Source organism: Centruroides sculpturatus, unplaced genomic scaffold (assembly GCF_000671375.1).
Source record: "Centruroides sculpturatus isolate CEXI.00-Female unplaced genomic scaffold, Cexi_2.0 scaffold747, whole genome shotgun sequence".
Taxonomy (NCBI): domain Eukaryota; kingdom Metazoa; phylum Arthropoda; class Arachnida; order Scorpiones; family Buthidae; genus Centruroides; species Centruroides sculpturatus.
The window spans coordinates 240873-260782 of NW_019385048.1; the positions used below are offsets into that span (position 1 = coordinate 240873).

The 19910-nt window shown below is 31.3% G+C and overlaps 2 protein-coding genes across 4 annotated transcripts; one reads left to right on the plus strand and one right to left on the minus strand.

Annotated features, from left to right (window-relative positions):
* Positions 1-1016: 1016 nt before the first annotated feature.
* Positions 1017-15036, minus strand: LOC111633895 (3-oxoacyl-[acyl-carrier-protein] reductase FabG-like). Of its 3 annotated transcripts, none has more exons than XM_023378541.1 (10): positions 14957-15036; positions 12790-12870; positions 12531-12670; positions 12365-12457; positions 11044-11129; positions 9092-9185; positions 8945-9014; positions 7156-7192; positions 3653-3716; positions 1017-1218 (listed from the first exon to the last, which is right to left on the minus strand). In XM_023378541.1, exons 2-10 carry the CDS (start codon positions 12839-12841, stop codon positions 1060-1062), a joined length of 795 nt encoding a protein of 264 aa, XP_023234309.1. In that variant the 5' UTR covers positions 12842-12870; positions 14957-15036; the 3' UTR covers positions 1017-1059. The 3 variants fall into 3 exon arrangements, with proteins under 3 accessions (XP_023234309.1, XP_023234310.1, XP_023234311.1); XM_023378542.1 differs by lacking the exon at positions 14957-15036 and adding an exon at positions 14035-14536; XM_023378543.1 differs by lacking the exon at positions 14957-15036 and adding an exon at positions 14047-14070.
* A 1341-nt stretch (positions 15037-16377) lies between these two features.
* LOC111633887 lies at positions 16378-17074 on the plus strand. Its single transcript, XM_023378530.1, has 3 exons — positions 16378-16563; positions 16623-16736; positions 16801-17074. The coding sequence occupies exons 1-3, from the start codon at positions 16432-16434 to the stop codon at positions 16888-16890; spliced, it is 336 nt and encodes a 111-aa protein (XP_023234298.1). The 5' UTR covers positions 16378-16431; the 3' UTR covers positions 16891-17074.
* The last annotated feature ends 2836 nt before the right edge of the window (positions 17075-19910 follow it).

The following is a 19910-nucleotide window of genomic DNA, read 5'->3' on the forward strand; positions in this document are numbered from 1 at the left end:
TTCAGCAGTCCGAGGATTCGGATACGAAATGTTTTCACCAGTAGTACTTTAGATCCATTTTTCACTATTTCGTTGGACCCACGGCGATTCGGGCCCAGTAATAGGGAGGAAAAAGTTAAAAGACCCACAATAAAATGTAGTTTTCCGACAGATTTCGTGTAGAAACGGATCGATGTCCGATAGAAACGAGGTCAAATTAGTTGGAGCTTCTGTAAACAGCCCCCCGTATACACGCCTGTCTGAACTTTTATTCAAGATAACCGATAATTCAAAAACCGGTGTTCTATTACTTTCTTAAAAGTTATTTTTTCACGTAACAATGGAATTGCTTACGTATCACTTCACTATTTTCATCTGAAATTTCTTACTTTTTGGACCACGTCACGTCACTACGTTCCGAGGAAAGTCCACACGATCCAAACGAAGCAGAACGTTACACCGAAGCATCGTTCAAAATTCGTTATTTCGAACAAATTACGTAGAAAATTGCTTTTATACCGTTAGATAAATGACAATTTTGGCTTTCCCGGGCATCGAACATATTTGCTCTTCCGCAAAATATTTTTCTGGAATGTCTAAAGTTAGAAAAGTTTTAAAATAGACGATATATTGCGGAACAGATAATTGCGCAATTGTCCTAATGCCTGTATACGATTACTTGTTCCTACAATTTATTATTATTTATTATATCAGGCAATAGGTCGACCACGCGTGTAAAAATAACTGTCGTTCAGGTGACACCGCACTACAAATGTTTATTGTTTTTTTACGAGGAAAAATTATTATAAATCGACCCAGATAATGGTTTTTTGACCTTTTGTATATTCCAATAAGAGTTTTCGAATCTAAAAACACGACGTAACAGATATTGCAAATCTCGAGATGTTATGTAACGGAGCACCACACAACTTGGCATTGGAGAAAATTTAAACAAATGGTCTGCAATTTTTGAATTGTTCCTCCCGTTTGTTTATATTAGCGAGTTCTCTAACGCTTAGCAATTAAGAAACACGCAATTTACAAATTTCTTAGTCACGTTTATTCTTAGTTTAGGAGAATTTATCGAGGGCAAAGAGCGTGACGTCCTCCATCTACGGGTATCGTCACACCCGTCACGAACGACGCGCCATCCGACGCTAGAAATGCTATAGTGTTGGCCACTTCTTCGGGATTTCCCGGTCTTCCCAGAGCGTGGGTGGTCTTGCTGTGTTCCAAGAACTGAAAGAAATAACAATTTACCATCACAATAATTATCGGAAATAAATTTAAACTACTTCAGAAAACACCTAAACATCTATAAATGCACGTCAAGTAACACTACCAGAGTGCCTTAAATTCGCTACTTAGAAAGACTCTCGAAAGCTCCGTGTTTAATAATTTCGGTGTAACCGTCGCTCGAAGGTAAACCGAAAATGGGGGTCGAAGCGCATTGCTTGGCGTTCGACCACCCACTTCCGGTGTGCCGATATGACAAGTAATCTCGTATGACGGATCACTCCTAGTAGTGACGCAAGGTACGTTCAAGGCCCTAATCGGCCTTTCACGACGGAGCAGTGGCCTTTTCCGGCTCTGCAGATTCACAGGAATGTCTCCGTCACATTGCCAGCTCTTCAGATTTGTTGTCAATCGAGCATTTGTGGCATTCAGCTTTCACCATCCGCGAGAGAGGTGGAGAGCTGATTGCAACATCATTAACTAGAATTCTTATGGATAAAGTTACAGTAAATTCTACATTCAGTTTGGTTTCGAGAAATAAATACTGTATATGTTAAAATTAAAATGGATGACTGGCAATTTAAATTTTATTTCGCATCGGTCATCGTTACATGGTTAACAGAGAAGATGGAATAGGGAAAACCCAATTCTCTTAGGTGACACAGCATTATACTCTTCACGGTATGACGAGTATAATTAATTTTCAAAGAAAGCGAAAATTTTGTATATGTGAAGATTTTTTTTTGGATATTGTGCGAATTTTTTAAATACCAATTACTGCATTCGGCTCGAGATCTAGATACAGATTGTTCAAGCAGTTACACAAATTTCGTAAACCATAACGTCAAAAAGTTCGTCCAACAATTTAGTGACATCACGCGTTTTATCTAATTACAGACGTTTTTGTAACTCTGGAAATTCCGAAAGAGATAAGTGCGCTTTTACGCACGTTCGGCTCGTTTTAGAAGCTAACATTAACAAAAGAGAGTGACCGTACTTTGCAGTGATACGTCATTCGTATCGCTTTCTCTCGTCAATTTTATGTAATTCGACCGTTCCCGTCCGACCCGTTTTTAACGAAATACGAGATTCGACAGCGCAATATGCTGGAAACCAAGGCCAAATAAGACCAACCGTTCTAATTTTAAACTGTTTATCGGAGATGGTGTATTTCTGCAAGCGGTATTAATTAAATAATTTACTTGAATATAACTGATTAATAAAAGGGAAATATAATGTACATATGAAATGAGTGTATTGACTTAATATATTTGTGAGAATATAATTAAATCGTTATAAATACCAACAGAAAAATAATTTGAAAATTTTGAGATCCACTTTTCTAATGCTTTGTTTCTAGAAAATGAGCCCCTGTGGATTTTTGTTAGCGCTTTTCTGTTAGTAATACTTCTATGGAACTATTATTGCATTTGGACGGATGCCTTAGATGTATTTAACAAGAGAATTTGGTAACATCTGAAAATATTTTACATGTATTTGGATGTGCACAATCTGTGGGAGTAATGACATATTCTCTAATATCAATGGGAAGCTAAAATATTGGATAGATACTATTTATTTTGTTACTATAGTTATATTCTGCTGAATATCTTAGATTTCTCTCCCTTTTTTAACTCTGTTTCGTGAAGCGTACAAACCAGTTGGAGAAAAGTGTTTTATTATCACGAGCAATATTTGATTCAGCTTTCTGCTGTAAATAAATTGTTTCCCTATTGTAGAGTAAGTACAATATTATACCAAATATCAGGCTTCCAGAAATCCAAAATTATCAGAAAACTAGACAGTTTTATGGTAAATCTGGATTTCCAGAAGCCTGATAATTTTCAATTCAAAACTGTCTAGTTTTGAATTTGGCAGACTCTAGTATGGCTGTAGTTTGCAGCGTGGCACTCTTTTATTTTCTGTGGCATACACCTCACACTGTACCCGTTCTGGCACGACTGCTTGTCTACAATGTGTTAAAAACAGTTTTTTTCTTTACTTTTCCATTGTTTATTTTATATTTAACCTTTATCCAGAAAAATGGAAATATCTAGACCACTTCTGGTCTCTAGCATGCCAGATTTGGTTTCGTACCTTAGGTTTTCTGTACAGAGAACATTTTTCTATCCTTATTACGGTATAGAGTTATCATTTTAATAATACATAATATTGCGAGTATGATTTAGCGATTCAATTTCTAATTCTTTACTGTTATTTATGAGAACCAAAATTTACTGAGATTTATGAGGAAAGTTTTTAAATCAGGAGCTAAGTTTTATTACAACTAGTGATGTTGTCCGTAGAGTAAAAATTTTTCCTTTTTACTCTACAGAAAAATATAAATAAATTATTTTCAGTTACAGAAATCTATTTATGCGTTACACTAACATAGTTTTTGTAAAATTAAATAAGATATTTAATTATGGACACTTACTTTATTATAAGCATCGTCTGAGAGTCCTCCCCGTTTCTGTAATTCTGTCACAGTCACTCCGGGGCTGTAAAATGTAATTTTTCAGACTTAAAAAAATGTCAGTTTGCATTACAGTTAATGTAATTAAAGATTATTTTCTAAAACAAGAATCTATTTTAATTACTATTGTCACAGCTTATTTTCAGAAGCTGTTATAATTTTCATGTTAAATTTATATTGAAATTGTAGTCATATAATGCTAGGAAATGAATAAATTTGCAAATTAGAAATATAAAATCTAATCTGTCGAGTGAACTACCATAGCATATAGTTGTAATGATTCATGATACTCCAATTGTAAGTGCTCATACGGTCGTATATGCTATACGACCGTATATAATGCTATGTAATGATTCATCGGTATGAATGTAGGGACGCTTGTTGGGCCCAGCAGTGGCCGAGTGGACTCCGTCTCCGCTCATAGCGGCAGAGACCAGACCCTAAACCAAGCATGGCCAACATACGGCCCGTCTAATGAATCTATGTGGCCTGCAATTAATCTTTCAATATTAGCTATTCAAGTCCGAATGGCTCGGTGAGAAATTCTGACGCCTAAAAAAAAAAACGTCAATAACTCACTGCGCATTTAGAGTTAACCCTCCATTACAAATCTCTTAAGTACAGAGTAGAATGTTGATGAAGCATGATAATGTGAAAAATATCTGTAATCTCTATGTACAATTTAGTCTCTATGGGGTGACACCACAATGAGATCTCGCAACCACCTCAAAATCTTCCTAGGGCAGCCTCTGGTTCGGCCTGTGAAAAAGTTTTCTTTCCAATTCGGCCCAGGGCAAAAATTGTTGGCCACCCCTGCCCTAAACACTGGGAGTTTGGTTGTAGGTTCGTGCCTCACTGTGATGGGCTGGCAGCACGGAGTTTTTCCGGGTTTTCTCCTTGCCAATGACGCCTGAATAGGGGCCAGCTTCCCATAAAAGTCCTCCCAGAAAGGCATTCTATCCCCCTCGCATATGTTTAGGCCGTCTTCTATAAGGCCGGCTCTTCTGTCACCTAGCAATCAACCACTAGTCTCTCGGAGTAAAAGCAAATAGCTATAAACTCCATATGAACCGACAAACCAATAAGAATATGATATGAATGTAGTAATATTACTTTCCAAAATGGAATAATAAATTAGTAAGATTGAAAGCAGTAAAATCATTTGATACAAAAAATTGTCTTCAATTAAAACCAGATATTTACAACAGATGTAAATATAGACAATTTAAGTACTTTAAATAATATACTCTTTGTCAATAGTTTAGTATCTAAAGTATTTAATAAATCACTTTTAGTATGTAAACTTTATTGATGAAATATCTGTGGAGATTTTAAATCATTTATACCTTATATTTTGTAAATTTTAAATTAATAAAATATAACAGTGTTTTAACACTATTATAAGTTTTCTATCATGATTATACAGTATAAAAAATTATATTAAATTATTTATATTTTATTTTGTTGTCATTTCAACATAGTATAATATAGTTAAAAGTTTATTTCCAAGGACAGAACCTCAATTTATGAAAAAATTACAGTTTGATTTATAATACTTGATGACTTTCCAGAAACCAATTACATCTGAAAGTAGAGATTTATTATAGTTAATAAGAAACATATTCAAACTACATTGTTAACATTATCTACATACAACTATGCTTACTAAATTGCTATTGAATTGCAAACTCTAAATCTGGAAATAATTGCATAAAAGTTTAAGTGCATTTTTTCCAAAAATGAATAAAAAAAATAAAGTTTATTTTTGAAATATAATTACATTTCTAAAATGAGACAATTATTTCTTAACAGGGCTCAATAGTTATTATTTTTGTATAAAACAAGAACAATTTAATGTTTTTATACATCAAAAAATCAAAAATAATTACATAAAAAGCTAATAACATGATTACTTGCAAAATTTCTACTAAAGAAAGTTTAATAAGAAATATAAATTACAAATTATACAAAACAAATTTATTTCCTGTTAATTTCTTTCGTATCTATTTTCTATATTTTCCGCATTTCAACCCCTTGTGATATAACATACCATAGTTTCAAGTAAATTTCTAATAACCTAATAAAATAAATAAATAATCTGTAAATTTTTGTTGACACTATGTATGCTTACAATCAATGGGTCCTTGCAATAAGATACCAATCTAGCATCACCGCAGATTTTGATTCAAACCAATTTTTCTTGGATAGTATGGTTTGGACATTATTTTTCATTCTGGTCATCACAGTCCGACCTCGCGGTGTGTTAATTTTGTTTCCAATGGTTAGTCACAGATTTTTAGTGCATTGGTACTTTGTGTAGACATTACATAAAAGGATTTTGAATGTTAATCATCATTAAACAAACGACACAAAATTATTCTGTATTTTTACTACTATGAAATAAATTTTTGTGTATAGTTACAACTTACTACCAAGACTAGTTTCATTTATATAGCAAAGTAATTTATATGTTTTGAAATGTGGATGGAGCTGCTACGATTAAAGCTTTATGAAAAACAGAGTGCATTAATTGGGTTCAAAGCCACAATAGGTAAGTATTTAAAATTTAAAAAAATTGCAAGGACAAAAATCACCCCTACTTCAGAAATGATGTTACAAATACCATATAACATCTGCTTTGATGCTTTTAAAATACATTTAATTTAAAATCAAACTCGATCATAAAATTAATTAATTGAACGTATGAATTGAAAATTATTTAAAAGACATCAATAAAATTACCTAAAATTGTACTTTTGCATTTTCTCTGACTCTCTTGTTTTTAAAAAAATGCACTTTAAAAATTAAATATTGATAGTTTTTCTATAAAATTTATGAAAATTAGCATCATTTTACAAAATATACAATATAATCTTGATTATGAAGCAAAAAGTTCAATTTTAACTGGCAATCTATTTATTAAATCAAATGTTTTTGACAGTCTCTGTGGCCACTCTTAAAGTAATATTAACTGATTAATGAGGAATCCAGTTTATTTTCCTCACTCCAATAGATTAATACGTTATTGGGTCCTCACATATGCTCCTCAGATAGTATGAATCGGGCTTTATTCTCAATTCCAATGTCTGGCTACCCATCACACATCAAATCTAGCTATAGTATGATTAATATCAGTAACATAACATGTAGCATAACCTTATTTTGTGTTAACAGAGCAACTAACAATCACCAAATTGACTTTTCTGTGTTTAAGAAATTCTAAATAAGTTTTTACTATTAAATTGAAGAGAGTTTCATTTCTAGACCATTAAAAATACACAAAAATTTTCGTTTTGAGGAACAAATACATCACTGGTGATTTATTCAGTACCTAACTAAAACTGCTAGACATTTCACTGATTACAATACATTAACAGACTAATTCAAAATTCAATTATATACTTGAAGGAAAATATAATAAAATGATGAAAGGAAAGAAAGCAATGGTTTATAATTTTACTTACTTTACAGCATTTACTCTGACTCCTTTAGAAGCCAATTCTATTTTTTAAAAAAAAGCAACATTTTATGTGATGATAATCATATTAAAACAGAAAAAAAATAATTATTAATAAAATATCAGAATTAAAGTTATTATTTAATCTTAATCTTAAAAAATCTTTATCAGGCTGGAAGAAAATATATACAACACAACTCTGAAAAGAACCATAAAAATATTAAAATCTGTTGATGCAGATATTTTAAGGTTCCTTTGAGAGTTGTGTCATACATTCTTAATCTTTTCAATTTTTTTTTTTGATAATTAAAAAGAAGCATATATTTATATTGTTTAAAATGTACATTTGTCATTTACAATTAAATATCTAATTTTCTATGTTTTAACAATAGTATTATTCTGAACATCTTTCAAATCTTTTCTACCATTAAAAGTTATCATTAACTTCTTGGTTTAAGGAAGTTCTTGTATTTAATAATGAATACAACTTTTTGACACCCTCCTCTCTTCTTTGAATCTTTCTCGGAGAGATTTAAAATGTCAAAATAATAAAACATTATTTTGACCATTTCGACTTTTTAAGTGTTTGAAAAAGATCTAAAATTTTTAACTCCTTAAGGACATATCCCGAGTTAAAGGATAAAGGAGTTAAAGACGATTGTAACCTCTTTGCTCTTATGCATGCCATCTCCGGCAGACAGCATTAAAAATTTAATTTTTCCAAAAATTCTCAGCAACAGAAGTAGATAAAATTTTGCATTAGAATACAATACTGTTTAATTCTAAAGAATTTTAAAAACTGAATACATTAGTTTGCTATTAGTTTTTAAAATTGTAGAAAATAAACCAATTTGATTTTCAAAATTATGAGCCCTACATTAAGAAATAAACAGGATTTTAATGCAAAAACTATTTGGTTCTATCTACTTCCACTTTCAACAATTTTTTGTAAAAAGATTTTCTCATAGAAAAAGCATTAAATTTTGAATGCCATCTGCTAGAAATGGCATTCACAACCAAAGATGTTATAATTAGCCTTAGCTATGAATTTAACTTACAAGTGTAACCAAAAAAATGCATATTTTGTTGTATTTATGGTATAAATTACATATTATTAATATTGAACTTAATTAATTAGTAAAATTTTCCTTTAAATTTTACTATAAACACATTTCCTCCTAATTAATTATTTATATGCAGTTTAAATTTATTTAATACACTTATTATTTATAAGTCATGTCAATATATATTACAGATACACTCAGAAAATTTATAAAAACTTCCAAAAAAAGATTAATAAATTGAAAATGACTTTACATCATTCTTTCTATGCAACTCGGAAAATAAGTCTCATGGCAAAGTTGACCATTTTTTTGATGCTTCTCGTCTGCCTCGATTAGTAAACTGCTATAAAATTCCCCCGGTGATGATACAATTAAAAAAAATATAAACTTGATATTTTATCAAAAACATAAATAAGTTACGCAAAGATAATAGCATTGCAGCGTGTCATCAATATCATTATTCAATAGAATTTGATCCTAGTCAGATAGGATAATCATTCAAATTTATTTTGTAACATCACCTTAAACTGCCTTTACAATAACAAATCAATCATGCTTAATCTTGTTGCAATCAAAATTACAGAAGATATCTAATGCAACGAAACTACAAAATAAAAATTTATCTTAATGCCGAAACATTATACAGTTTCAAGTGTCATCTAAGTCAAACAATTTTAATATTCACAAATATACAGTAATGTTGCAAAATTTGTAAATATTTTGAATACTTACCGATAGCCGTGCATCGAGTAAACTGATCGATGGCACTTTTTGACATGCAGTATGCCAAAACTCCAGGAAACTGAAAGAAATTTTAATACTTCAAAAGACAATTAAAATAATAATTTCTTTTAGCTTTTTTTTAGATTAATCTTTTACCGATCTCAAGCCATTAACGCTCGACACGTTTACTATGCAACCTTTGCTGTTTATTAAAAATGGTGTTGCTAACATTGTCAAGTGATAAATTGATCTGTAAATATAAATTCAAGTAATTAATTAACAAATACAAGAAATGATGAGATTTGACACTGTATGAGATGTCTCATACAGTGCCATCTGCCTATTTTTAAAAAGTTTTATTTTATTAATTTGCTCCACATTGTTTTAAATTATATGTTCTTTCATCTTGCCATCAATTATTCTTTCTTAAATTTATAGTAATTTAAACAATACATAAAAAAACTAATATTCATTACATAAACAATTATTAAAAATTGCAACATGGATGTGAAAAGCATCACAAAACAATATAAATCAACATCAGTGTCCAACTGCCAAATTCAAAAGCAGTTCAAAGGACAGTTTGACCCTAATGTTGATACTTATACTAGGAGCCTGGGTTGAACCCTCCTGACAGTTCTACCTAGTATTATGTATCCCTTTAAAATATATTTAATTTTGTTTAATTTCATGCAACCTTATCAGAATAAATTAATGTAACTCACTGGTCTGAAGTTGCTAATGAACTGTATGCCAAATTTTGCATTTATACATGCAAAAATCCAAATTTTAAACCAATTTAGTTATTAGATACTTCTACATAATGTTATATAAGTCAATTTATTTTGTGCAAAAAAAGTGCCTTAATGTAAAGTAATTTGACATAAGATGTAAAGGCATAACCAAGTATGATTTAAGATTGTGTTGTACAGCGAATATTGATTGCAATGAAGCAGTTCAAGTTTTGACAAATATGCTGCCATACAAACGTGTACAGGGGTTGGACAAAATACCAACAAAAGATCACTTTTCATTTATTAATAAGGGGTACAACCCCCTTTTGCAGATAATACAGCTGAAATACATTGAGGAATAGACAAATATAATTCACAAACAACATTAATGTCAATTTTGACCATTCTTCAACTAATACTGATGCTAACTGTTTGATTGAAGTAGGTGGCAGAAATCTGCTCCTAACCTTTTTCTCAAGAGGCTCAATAATAATCAAGTCTGGTGATTAAGGTGGTCAAGGTATATGCTTAAATTTAGTTTCGTGATCCTCAAATCAAGATCAAACACATCCAGCAGTGTGAGTAGAAGCATTGTTGTCCTGAAAGATTGCATCACAAATCATACAACTTCCACAATGCTTGACAGTGGGTTTCACATGAGGCTTCACCTGGTGATGTACAGACAAACATGACCAGAATTGGAAAACACAGTTGAATTCATTGGACCATTTCACATGTTTCCAAGTCTCTAGTTTTGTACTCTTTGAACCACTGGACATGCTGTTTGATGTTTCATAATATCAACAAATGTTTAGCTTTTGCAGCCCCTACCATTAATAATAATAAAATCTTTACACAGTGCATGTTGGATGGTTTTCTCCGATACTGATACCCTTGCACTTGCAGCCAAATCTGCAGTAAATTGCACTGTCCCTCGCATCCAGATTTGACTTTTGACCACAGCTGCTTCTGTTAGCAGATGTTTGCCTGTCTTTGCATACTGAAATATGATCAAAGAAACAGTAGATTTCATTACACCCATCAACTCAACATCTCAAGTCAGAGAAGCCCCTAATAGGCATACACCAACAATCATTCCCATTTGGAAATCTTTTAGGCCTAACATAATCATGCTTTAAAACAGTCAAATAGATTTTTCAACAGCCTAGCCTATATCACTGTTGTTAGAGAAGTTTATCAACAGTGATATAAGCTAGACAAATGATGAAAACAGGGTGGTACCTGTAATTGCACATTTCAGGAAGAGTTCAATTTGATTGTTCAAAACAAAGGGTGTTCAAATTATTTTGTCCAACCCCTTATATTAAAAAGTGATCAAATGCTGTAAAGAAATATAAATAGTATTTCACCAACCTAACATTAATGTTAAACATCCTGTCGTACTGTTCCAATGAGGTGTTTTCAATTGTACCAAACTCTATTATGCCAGCATTATTAACCTGTAATAAAATATACAGTTTCATTGATTAAATACAAAATTTGCCTTGATTAGGCAAGACTGTAGCAAAGAAATTATTAAATTTTTAATTACAGAAATTTCTTTGCAGCAATAAAAAGACCAACAAAAAGTAGGAAGATAATTTAAGGTTTTAGGAATGAAATTTAATAATTCCAAATTGCTATTTATTGATAGAATAATTAAGATTATACTTCTATCTAGCCTTAATTTTAAACAAAATCATTATGCAATTCTATTAAAGAATTTAACTGTAGAATCATGCATTATATAAGATCTGTTGATAGTATTTCAGAAATTTCACATATTGTCATCTTTGCTTCTCGTCGAGAGAATTAGTAGACATTTTGTATTAGTTTCTTTGTTCTTAATAATATTTACAGATCTCTGATTATAATACTTAATTTAAATAATACACTATATTGTTTGATTAAATTTTTGTTTGTTGTCAAATATCTGTATTATCATAAACAGAGATAGAAATTCAAAAATTTCTTAATTACTTGCAGCAGAGAAAATTTATAATAGAAAAGATGCTTTAAATATCTGAGCAAGAGTGCAAATTCTCTTCAATCTCAGAAAGAAGTTATATAAAAATATATAATAGTTATTTAATATACAGTAGAGCGTCAATTTTCCGAATCAATTGGGGACTGGGGTTGTCCGGATAACTGATTTATGTACGAAAAAATAGTTTAACGTATCCGATGTCGAAATTTTTTTCCGTTGCGTGTCGCTTTGCATTGAATTTTCGTCGATGTTAAGCCTAACAAAGACTATTGTATTGTTAAAAATTATTTTTTTAAATTTTGTACAAACAAAATAAATATATTGAAAAATATAAAAATAATAAAAAATTATACTTCAGATGTTAATTTAGTATCAAAAACGTAAAATATTTGAGTAGCCCAAGACATAGCCAAAGATTGAAGCGCCACAGCACTGGCGAAAATTTAAATTTGCCGACTGGAATTTTTTCGGATGATTGACTTTCGGAAAATCGACGCTCTACTGTATTTGAATTATTTGGATATTGTGATATTAATCAAAGTTACGACGACATAATTTATATATGATGGCATAAATCATTGGAATCGTATCTGAATGCATCATCTCTGGCACCATAGAGTATAAGCCATTATGTGACAAAGGACAATAAACTAAATATTTATCAATTTATTGCTAATATTTTTGAAGGATAACCAAACTGAAACTTACCAATATGTCTAATTTTCCAAATTGTTTAATGGTTTCATCAACCAACCTCTTTACATCAGTTTCTTTTGTTAAGTCTCCAACAACCATAAGAGGCTACAAAACAAGAGATTCAACTAAAAATTCAATTTAATAAAAATACAGTATTGAAAAATTGAAATTTACTAACTTTGTACTTTGAGCTCGAGACTTCCTCACACTTTTTAGAAACGCTTTCTAAATTTTCTTTATTTCTTCCCGTTAAAGACAACTGGACACCAAGTTTTGAGAAAAGAACGGCCGTGGCCGCACCGATTCCCGAACTTGCACCTATATATTTTTGACATTGTTATATTATTTTCTGTTATTTAAATACCAATGCTATGTAATTACGAACATTGATACTCTGTACAATTTAACATGCTCGATTCTTTGCTAACGTTTCTTACCTGTTATCAAAGCTACTTTTTCGGATAAGTTGGCTAAGACCTGAGATGCCATGTTGTCGTTCACTTATTGTACAGCCTTATCTGTAAGTAATTAAACATTATAAAATCCATCTCCATTTCATAATTATCTTTCAAAAACAGACATGATATGACAGCACCAATTAAGGCAAATATAAAAACTGCTTTAAAAAAATTCTAGAAGCAATATCATTTTTAAGTCAGAGCATTAAAACAAATTTATTGGAGAAAGATGATTTGCAAAAAGCAGTTTGATAACACTGTAATTAATTGAACTAATACTAAGATGTCAAGATCAAATTTTTTGTGTAAATTTATATACTGATACATATTAACAGTCATTAAATTTCATAATTTTGTATGAATTTGTGCTTAGTATATTCCTCTCATTGGAAGAGAGGAAATTTAATTATTCACTTGTATAAAGAAAGGAGAATGAACTTTTTGCAACTACCTTTATGACTATGAAAACTTTTTAAAACTGTATATTTACAAAAAATTGAATCAGTAAATCACTTTATTTAAAAAAAAAAAACATATTTTTATTTATTTTAGTACAAATTTTACAAGTACAGTGAAAAAATTAATTGTAAAATATTTTCACAGGTAAAAATAAAAATATTTTGTTTACAAATTAAAAAATATAATTATAAAATGCCAGGATTACATTACATTATGTTTACATTACAAATTAAATGCATAGAAGTATCACAAAGTGTCTTATTTTTTAATCTTAATGTCCTTTTCGCAACTTCGGCAATTAACTGTCCTTACGGCCGAGTCTACCTTTCTTTTTAGGCTACTATTCCGCCTCAATACTTAAAATACAGTTAAAAATATTCCCAAGTTTTTGGCACAATCATTAAATTTAGTTTACAAATTAAAGGTTAAAAAGAAGATACTTTGTGATACTTCTATGCATTTAATTTGTAATGTAAGCATATCGTCCTGGCATTTTATAATTCTATTTTTTTAATTCTATGCATTTAATTTGTAAAGATATTTTGTTTTGACTTAGATGATCTCTTTTTGCTAATCAGAAACTACACCAGTATAATAGACCTTATTAATAAACAAGGTCCTAGTAGACAGCATATACACAGGAATTAAAACTCTCACATTTCAAGTAAGCAAATTACAACAGCTCTAAATGGCGATTCATTCGCCAGTAGAAAATTAGAAAAAGTTTCCACTCTTTCAGACAAAAGAGAAAATAAAAATTTTTACGTTTAAAAGTACCATCGAGTCATAGTGACCCGACGTGAGTCTGTTAGGACGTTGAATTTCAGAGATCCAACGATCGGCCTTTCTAAATTTCTTGGATTACGAACTTCCTTCTAGAAAATTAAAGCGAATAATAGAAAATGTTATCAGTCAAAACATCTCTCCAGCATTAGGCAAAAATTCCTTGTCAACTTAAAAATTCAACAAAGAAAAAATAAAATATCATTGACTTTGTTAAAAATTTTATATAATAATAGTTTGGATTCTCAAACAAATAAACTTTTTTTTAAAATTTAGTTAATTATTTATATTTTTCATATCTTAGCATTTACAGCAATCACAAGCTACCCACAACTCTCGAGGTCCTAATTTGCAACCCCAGGCCTTGTCAACATCAAGTTATTTTCCCATTTCCTGTCTTGGACGTCCCACTACGTACCCTAATTAAACTGATATTTGTGTTGAAAACATTCAAACAGAACTTGACCAGTGAAAAGATTAGAATAAACTATATATATATTACTAGTTTGCATATATTATTTAAGAAGTTTTTACCAATATATTTGATAACCTCCAATACTTTTTATTGGAGGTTATCAAATATATTGGTAAAAGCACGCATATCAGAAAAAAATGCTGTTTATTGACACATCCACTGGTTGTAATTTCAACATCCGTAATGCACAAATTATAAAACTTGATGTGGAAAATGCAATTTTAACAAAACTCCCAGACACTTCCGATCACGTGCCAATATAACGAACAATGACTTTGCCATAGGTCACGTGTAGATCAAGTTGCGTGTAAGAAGAGTTTAAGACGTATTAGATTCACTAAGATATCCGTTAATAATTACTGACAAAAAATGTTATTAAAATAGAAACTAGAGAAACAAACAGGCACGTAAACGTAATTGACAGTTTACCTAAACAGTATTAAAGAGACCCTACGTCGAAAAACATGTGATATAACTACATATGCGCCACCTGATATTAAAGACATTCAATTATGCAAAAAAAAAAAAAAATCCTTCAAGATGAAAATAAGCAAAAAGTTTTTGAATTTTATTTTATTATAACTTAATTATTATTTTATTTTTTAAATGGCATAATTAAAACCGAAAGCCAAAAATAAATCTTAGAAATCAGAATAAATGGCTTGATGCGTTGAAAACTGTTTGCTTTTTTAAAAAGTCCCTTAAAATTAACAAAAATTATATTTATTTATATACTAAATTATTTACCAGTATATTATAATTTTTATTAAAATTAAGTATATATGTTTTTTAAATCCCAAAATAAAGAAAAAATATTTATAAATCAAAGTTGAGAATATTTTTTGCCGCCAGATGGCCACGATTTAACATAATCGTCACATGGTGGGTTCATTTTCTAGTAAGCGGCTGGCTTTAACATCGAAAAAATGACTTTTAATTTATTAGGAAGAGGATGTTTTCGTTTAACGAACTTCTACGCGCACCGTTGCACGAGCTTGTGCCTGCAATCCGTCGCATCGAATAAATTACATCGCGGGAAATCCTGCGATCGATCCAAATTACCGAATGGGCAGAGAACTTTTTGCGAAAGTGCTCCTAAATTGAAGAAAAGTAGGTAAGATTATGATTGAATCACGAATTTTTGACTTTCTGACTCTCAATTTATGCTCTAGAGTTAAATTAACTAATGCTTATAAAAATAAAAGAAAGGTTAATCTTTACCTACGTGCATCGTCATGGCGGCTCTTTCCTTTCTTCTGTTTGCTGGAATCAGGGAACAGTGGGGATGCACGTTCTAACCTAGTCTAACTTATACCAATTTATTAGAATAAGTCAAGCTAGGTTAACCGAAAGGAATTCATTCACCTCTCGTTACATAACAGGAAAAGAAAAAAAATGATGATTATCCGGTTAAACAATGTACTGGAAGTGCTACATTAAACGAAAGTTCTTTAATATTCTCACTTACTCTTATTATAAAATTGAACAAAATATTATTAATATATACTTTAATGTATACATTTATCGCCAGGATAATTAATGGGGCGTGACAATTTCTCTACTTATTGCCAGGATTGATTTAATTATCACACTACTTGGAAGTTTCGGGATGGTGCATTAAAATCCCTAAAGTGATGTGGGATGTGAAGGAAATTACTATTCTGCACTCACAAAATAGAAGTGTTTTTTTTAGTTAATTTTTAATTTTTTTATTTAAAACTGTAACAGATACTGTGTTTATCGTATCTGCATTGATTGTTGTGTTTAATCTGGGATGATATGTGGCATTGTGAAGGAACTGGGTTATCGGGTTAATCGTGTTGATAAAATATTTTATTTTTCAGGTAACTAGCAGCTTGAACGTCAGCTTATGTTGCTTATGCACTGATTACCCGAATGCCGAAATGTGGGCCGTGAGTTGGACCGCCGCCTACTTGTTTGCCGTTTCTTTCTTCAGTGCAATCACTACTACTCTCCACTTGGTAACGGCTATCCTTCGTCCGGGTCCGTTACCGGAGCCATTTAAGTATTCCTATGTGAGTCAATACGTTTTATATTTTGTTTTCTATCAACTTTAAATATCTCTTTCTTACAGGGAGTACTTTATAACTTGATGGCAGGTACTTTGAACGCTTTGTTAGGAGCTGTTGCGGCTACCTTTGATGGACGACGATTTGCTCCCGATCTTCCAGCCTATGCCGCAGCTGGAGTAGGTTGTCCTTTATATTTTCTCGACTAGTTAACAGCATTAAAACAATTCTCTTTGTTAACAGACAGTAGGTTTGGCTAGTGGAATTTTATATGTGGCAAGTGGAGTGATGCTCTTCTCGAGAAGTGGCTCGTCTCACCGTTCCCGTCATTAAACATTTAGAAATTATGTCGAGATTTATTATTTTCTGATGTTTTCCGAATTCCTAATTGTAGAATGGTGTCTTAACTCTTTCTTTTAGTCGATGGAATTTTTCAGTGCATGAAACTGATGAAATGTGAAATAAATTCTGTTTTTATTATATAGATAAAGCATAAACTATTATTCGAATGAATAAACTCATGTATTTTCATGTCTTTAAAATAAATTATTATAATAAATGATTCGTCCATTATTCATATTTAGCTATTTCATAAAATTTTATTATAATTTGATGGAGGAAAAACTCTTTATGTATTATAGCTTAGAGCCACAGGTAATGGGTCAGATATAGATCTGACCCTATTATAGCTTTCTCGTTAGGCTAAATATTACACTAGATTTAATTTCAATTTTGTGCAGTAAGAATCNTTTTTTTTTTTTTTTTTTGTTCTTGAGTTAGAAGTTTTATCGATTAACTAGTAATGTTATCTTTTGCATTATATGTTTTACGTATTTCATTTTTTTAAATTAAAAAAAGTACCTATTATAATTTATTGTTTCCTAATTTTTAGAAGTCCTTGAATAATAGATGAAGCTACTATTCAAGGTTGGTTATTATTAGAATAAAACCAGTAATGTAAATGTTAAAAAAAATCTAAGAAATCTACTGAAGTTGGAAAAGATCATGATAGTTTCACTATATTGAAGATTAATAAATTGTAAAAATTTAATTATGAAAATTGTTATGCAAGTTTGTCCTCTTATGAGGTGCATAACTTTCATTTTATGTCTTGAAACATTTATTTTTAAATATACAGTCAGACTTGAGTTTTAGCAATCCTTCATTTAGTAACTTGCCATGATATGACAACCAAAGAGAAGGTCCAAGCTCTTGACAGTTCTCCCATAAGAATGATATTATTGACACAATGTCTCTATACATGATTGGAATCTCATCAGTGTACCTTTCAGAATATTGAATCAACAAGTTTAGAAGTAAAATCAGCTGCTCTTGGTGTAAATATGTCTCAACAGACTTGTGAGGTATAAGTTATATACTGTGAGTTCAGAGTTATTTCCAACTTAAGAGAAGAAAATGTTTTGAAATAACATACTATAGCATTGTTAATTATTTTAAGTCAAAGTAATTAACAAATCACATCATATTAAAGCAGTTTTTTGAAAAACAAATTTTTTTGAAGAACTTTTAAAATATAGTATAATATAAACTTCTACGTTCAAAGAACACTGGGATGAAATCAACGTGTACTGTACCTTGAACCTGTTACCGATGTGTGTGATATGATGGATAAATATCGCAAACATTTTTGAACATTAATAGTTCTTCCTCAGGCAATAGAAAAAAGAAACAACAGAATGCAGAACAAAATAGAACATGAATATTTAAAATAGAATCGAATCCACATCTCATGTAAAATTGTTGGATTGGACATGTGCATTCCATGTGGGTAGTCGGCAATTAAAGATCGGTGTCCGCGAGGGCCTGCCATGCAATGGACAAATTCAGTTGTTCTTTGTAATTTATGCATGTGGTGTTGTGGCTAGATTTATAAATGGAAATTGCCTCCAACCACCTCAGGTGCTTGGGGTGGGGTGGGGTGAGGTGATCCTCGCTTGGTTGAAGGCCACCTCGATGTCGGGGTTAGACGAGCTGTGTGCACTAAGATGGTCTTTTTAATAAGTCTGTTATGGGTTTGGCCAAGCCCTCAATGGGGTCATCAGGGTGAGGAACAAGGTCTAACGTATCTGGAGGAATTGCCCAAAAAGTTCTGGGGTTATTCATCTTGTTCGAATTCGGTTCAGGATGTCAGCCTATCGTTTGGAGCCCAGAATGATGCTGCTGTCCTGCCATCCAGCTGTCAACTTTGAGCTACCCAAGAAACAAGTTTTGGCAACTGTTTACTTCAAACATCTAACTTTCTGTGGCTCCATTTACATGCTGGTTTTGTGGAACTAATTATTTGCATAAGTGGAGGAATTACTGTATTTTAAAAATATAATTTTAAAGGATTTTAGTTCTTTTTAAGTTTTGGACTGTTTTTCTTATGCAAGCAGAAAATTGTGTAATGTAATTGGCATCATCCTGCAAAAGTTAGAAAATAGTTCATATAATATCACACTGGTTCCTAACAAATCAACAGAAAGCAAATCTGCTGTACTGATTTCAATTCACAAAATATAAGTACTGTTTATTTCTAAATACGTATAACAACATATACAGTGGGTGATTGGTTAACGAACATAATCCATTCCAAGACTTTGTTTGCTATCCGAATTGTTCGTTAACTGATTATCAATTTACCATAGGTTTTAATGAGAATTTAATTAATTTGTTCCAGACCCCCCAAAAATAAAAAATATATACTTTCTTACTACGTTTATTTTATGTAATAATAAAAATACATCCATACACAGTCTTGTGTTTTTATTAGTCATGTTTTTTTCGTTTGAAAGGGTTAAAGAATCTGTCTAATGTCAATTGCTTTTCTCTCTTCAGGATTTTTCATAAGTAATTGCAATTGTAGAAATCCCAAGCCTCAACCTGGTTTGGATGCCATTCTAAGACTGTTGTTCTGACATCCTCTCACTTCTTCAAAGGATCTTTAATAACAGATATCGGCATTAATCCTCTTTTTTAGAAGAAAAAATATCTCACCAAGTTTCTTGGCGTTCTTCTGTCATCAGATCCGTTTCAGGTTCGATTATGAACTCTTCGATGTTCTTTATTTCTCAGATGTGATCTTTGTTACTCCTTTAGCTGCTTGAGTCTTCTTGATTATACAGTATTTTTCTTAAATAAGATTGAACTGCGACCTACTGTAGACCTGTTCACGCCATACTGCCCAGCAACATTTGGCATCTTCTGCCCACTCTCTACCTTTGCTATTATACTTTCACCTTTCCAAAAGAAAAACAGACGCAAAACTTAATGAGTGCCTACCCGACAGTCTCGTGAATACATAAAAGAATTGTTTTGTCAGAAAAATAAACTGCTAGAATTACAAGGGAGAG

Bases quoted from the DNA above. Each gene is read 5' to 3' on its own strand.
- LOC111633895 (XM_023378541.1), bottom strand. From the start codon at position 12,841: ATGGCATCTCAGGTCTTAGCCAACTTATCCGAAAAAGTAGCTTTGATA. The intron at 12,458-12,530 runs GTTAGTAAATTT...CTTGTTTTGTAG, and splicing joins TCTCGAGCTCAAAGTACAAA to CCTCTTATGGTTGTTGGAGA. The intron at 9,186-11,043 runs GTTGGTGAAATA...TTATATTTACAG, and splicing joins ATGTTTAACATTAATGTTAG to ATCAATTTATCACTTGACAA.
- LOC111633887 (XM_023378530.1), top strand. From the start codon at position 16,432: ATGTGGGCCGTGAGTTGGACCGCCGCCTACTTGTTTGCCGTTTCTTTC. The intron at 16,564-16,622 runs GTGAGTCAATAC...TCTTTCTTACAG, and splicing joins AGCCATTTAAGTATTCCTAT to GGAGTACTTTATAACTTGAT. The intron at 16,737-16,800 runs GTAGGTTGTCCT...CTTTGTTAACAG, and splicing joins CAGCCTATGCCGCAGCTGGA to ACAGTAGGTTTGGCTAGTGG.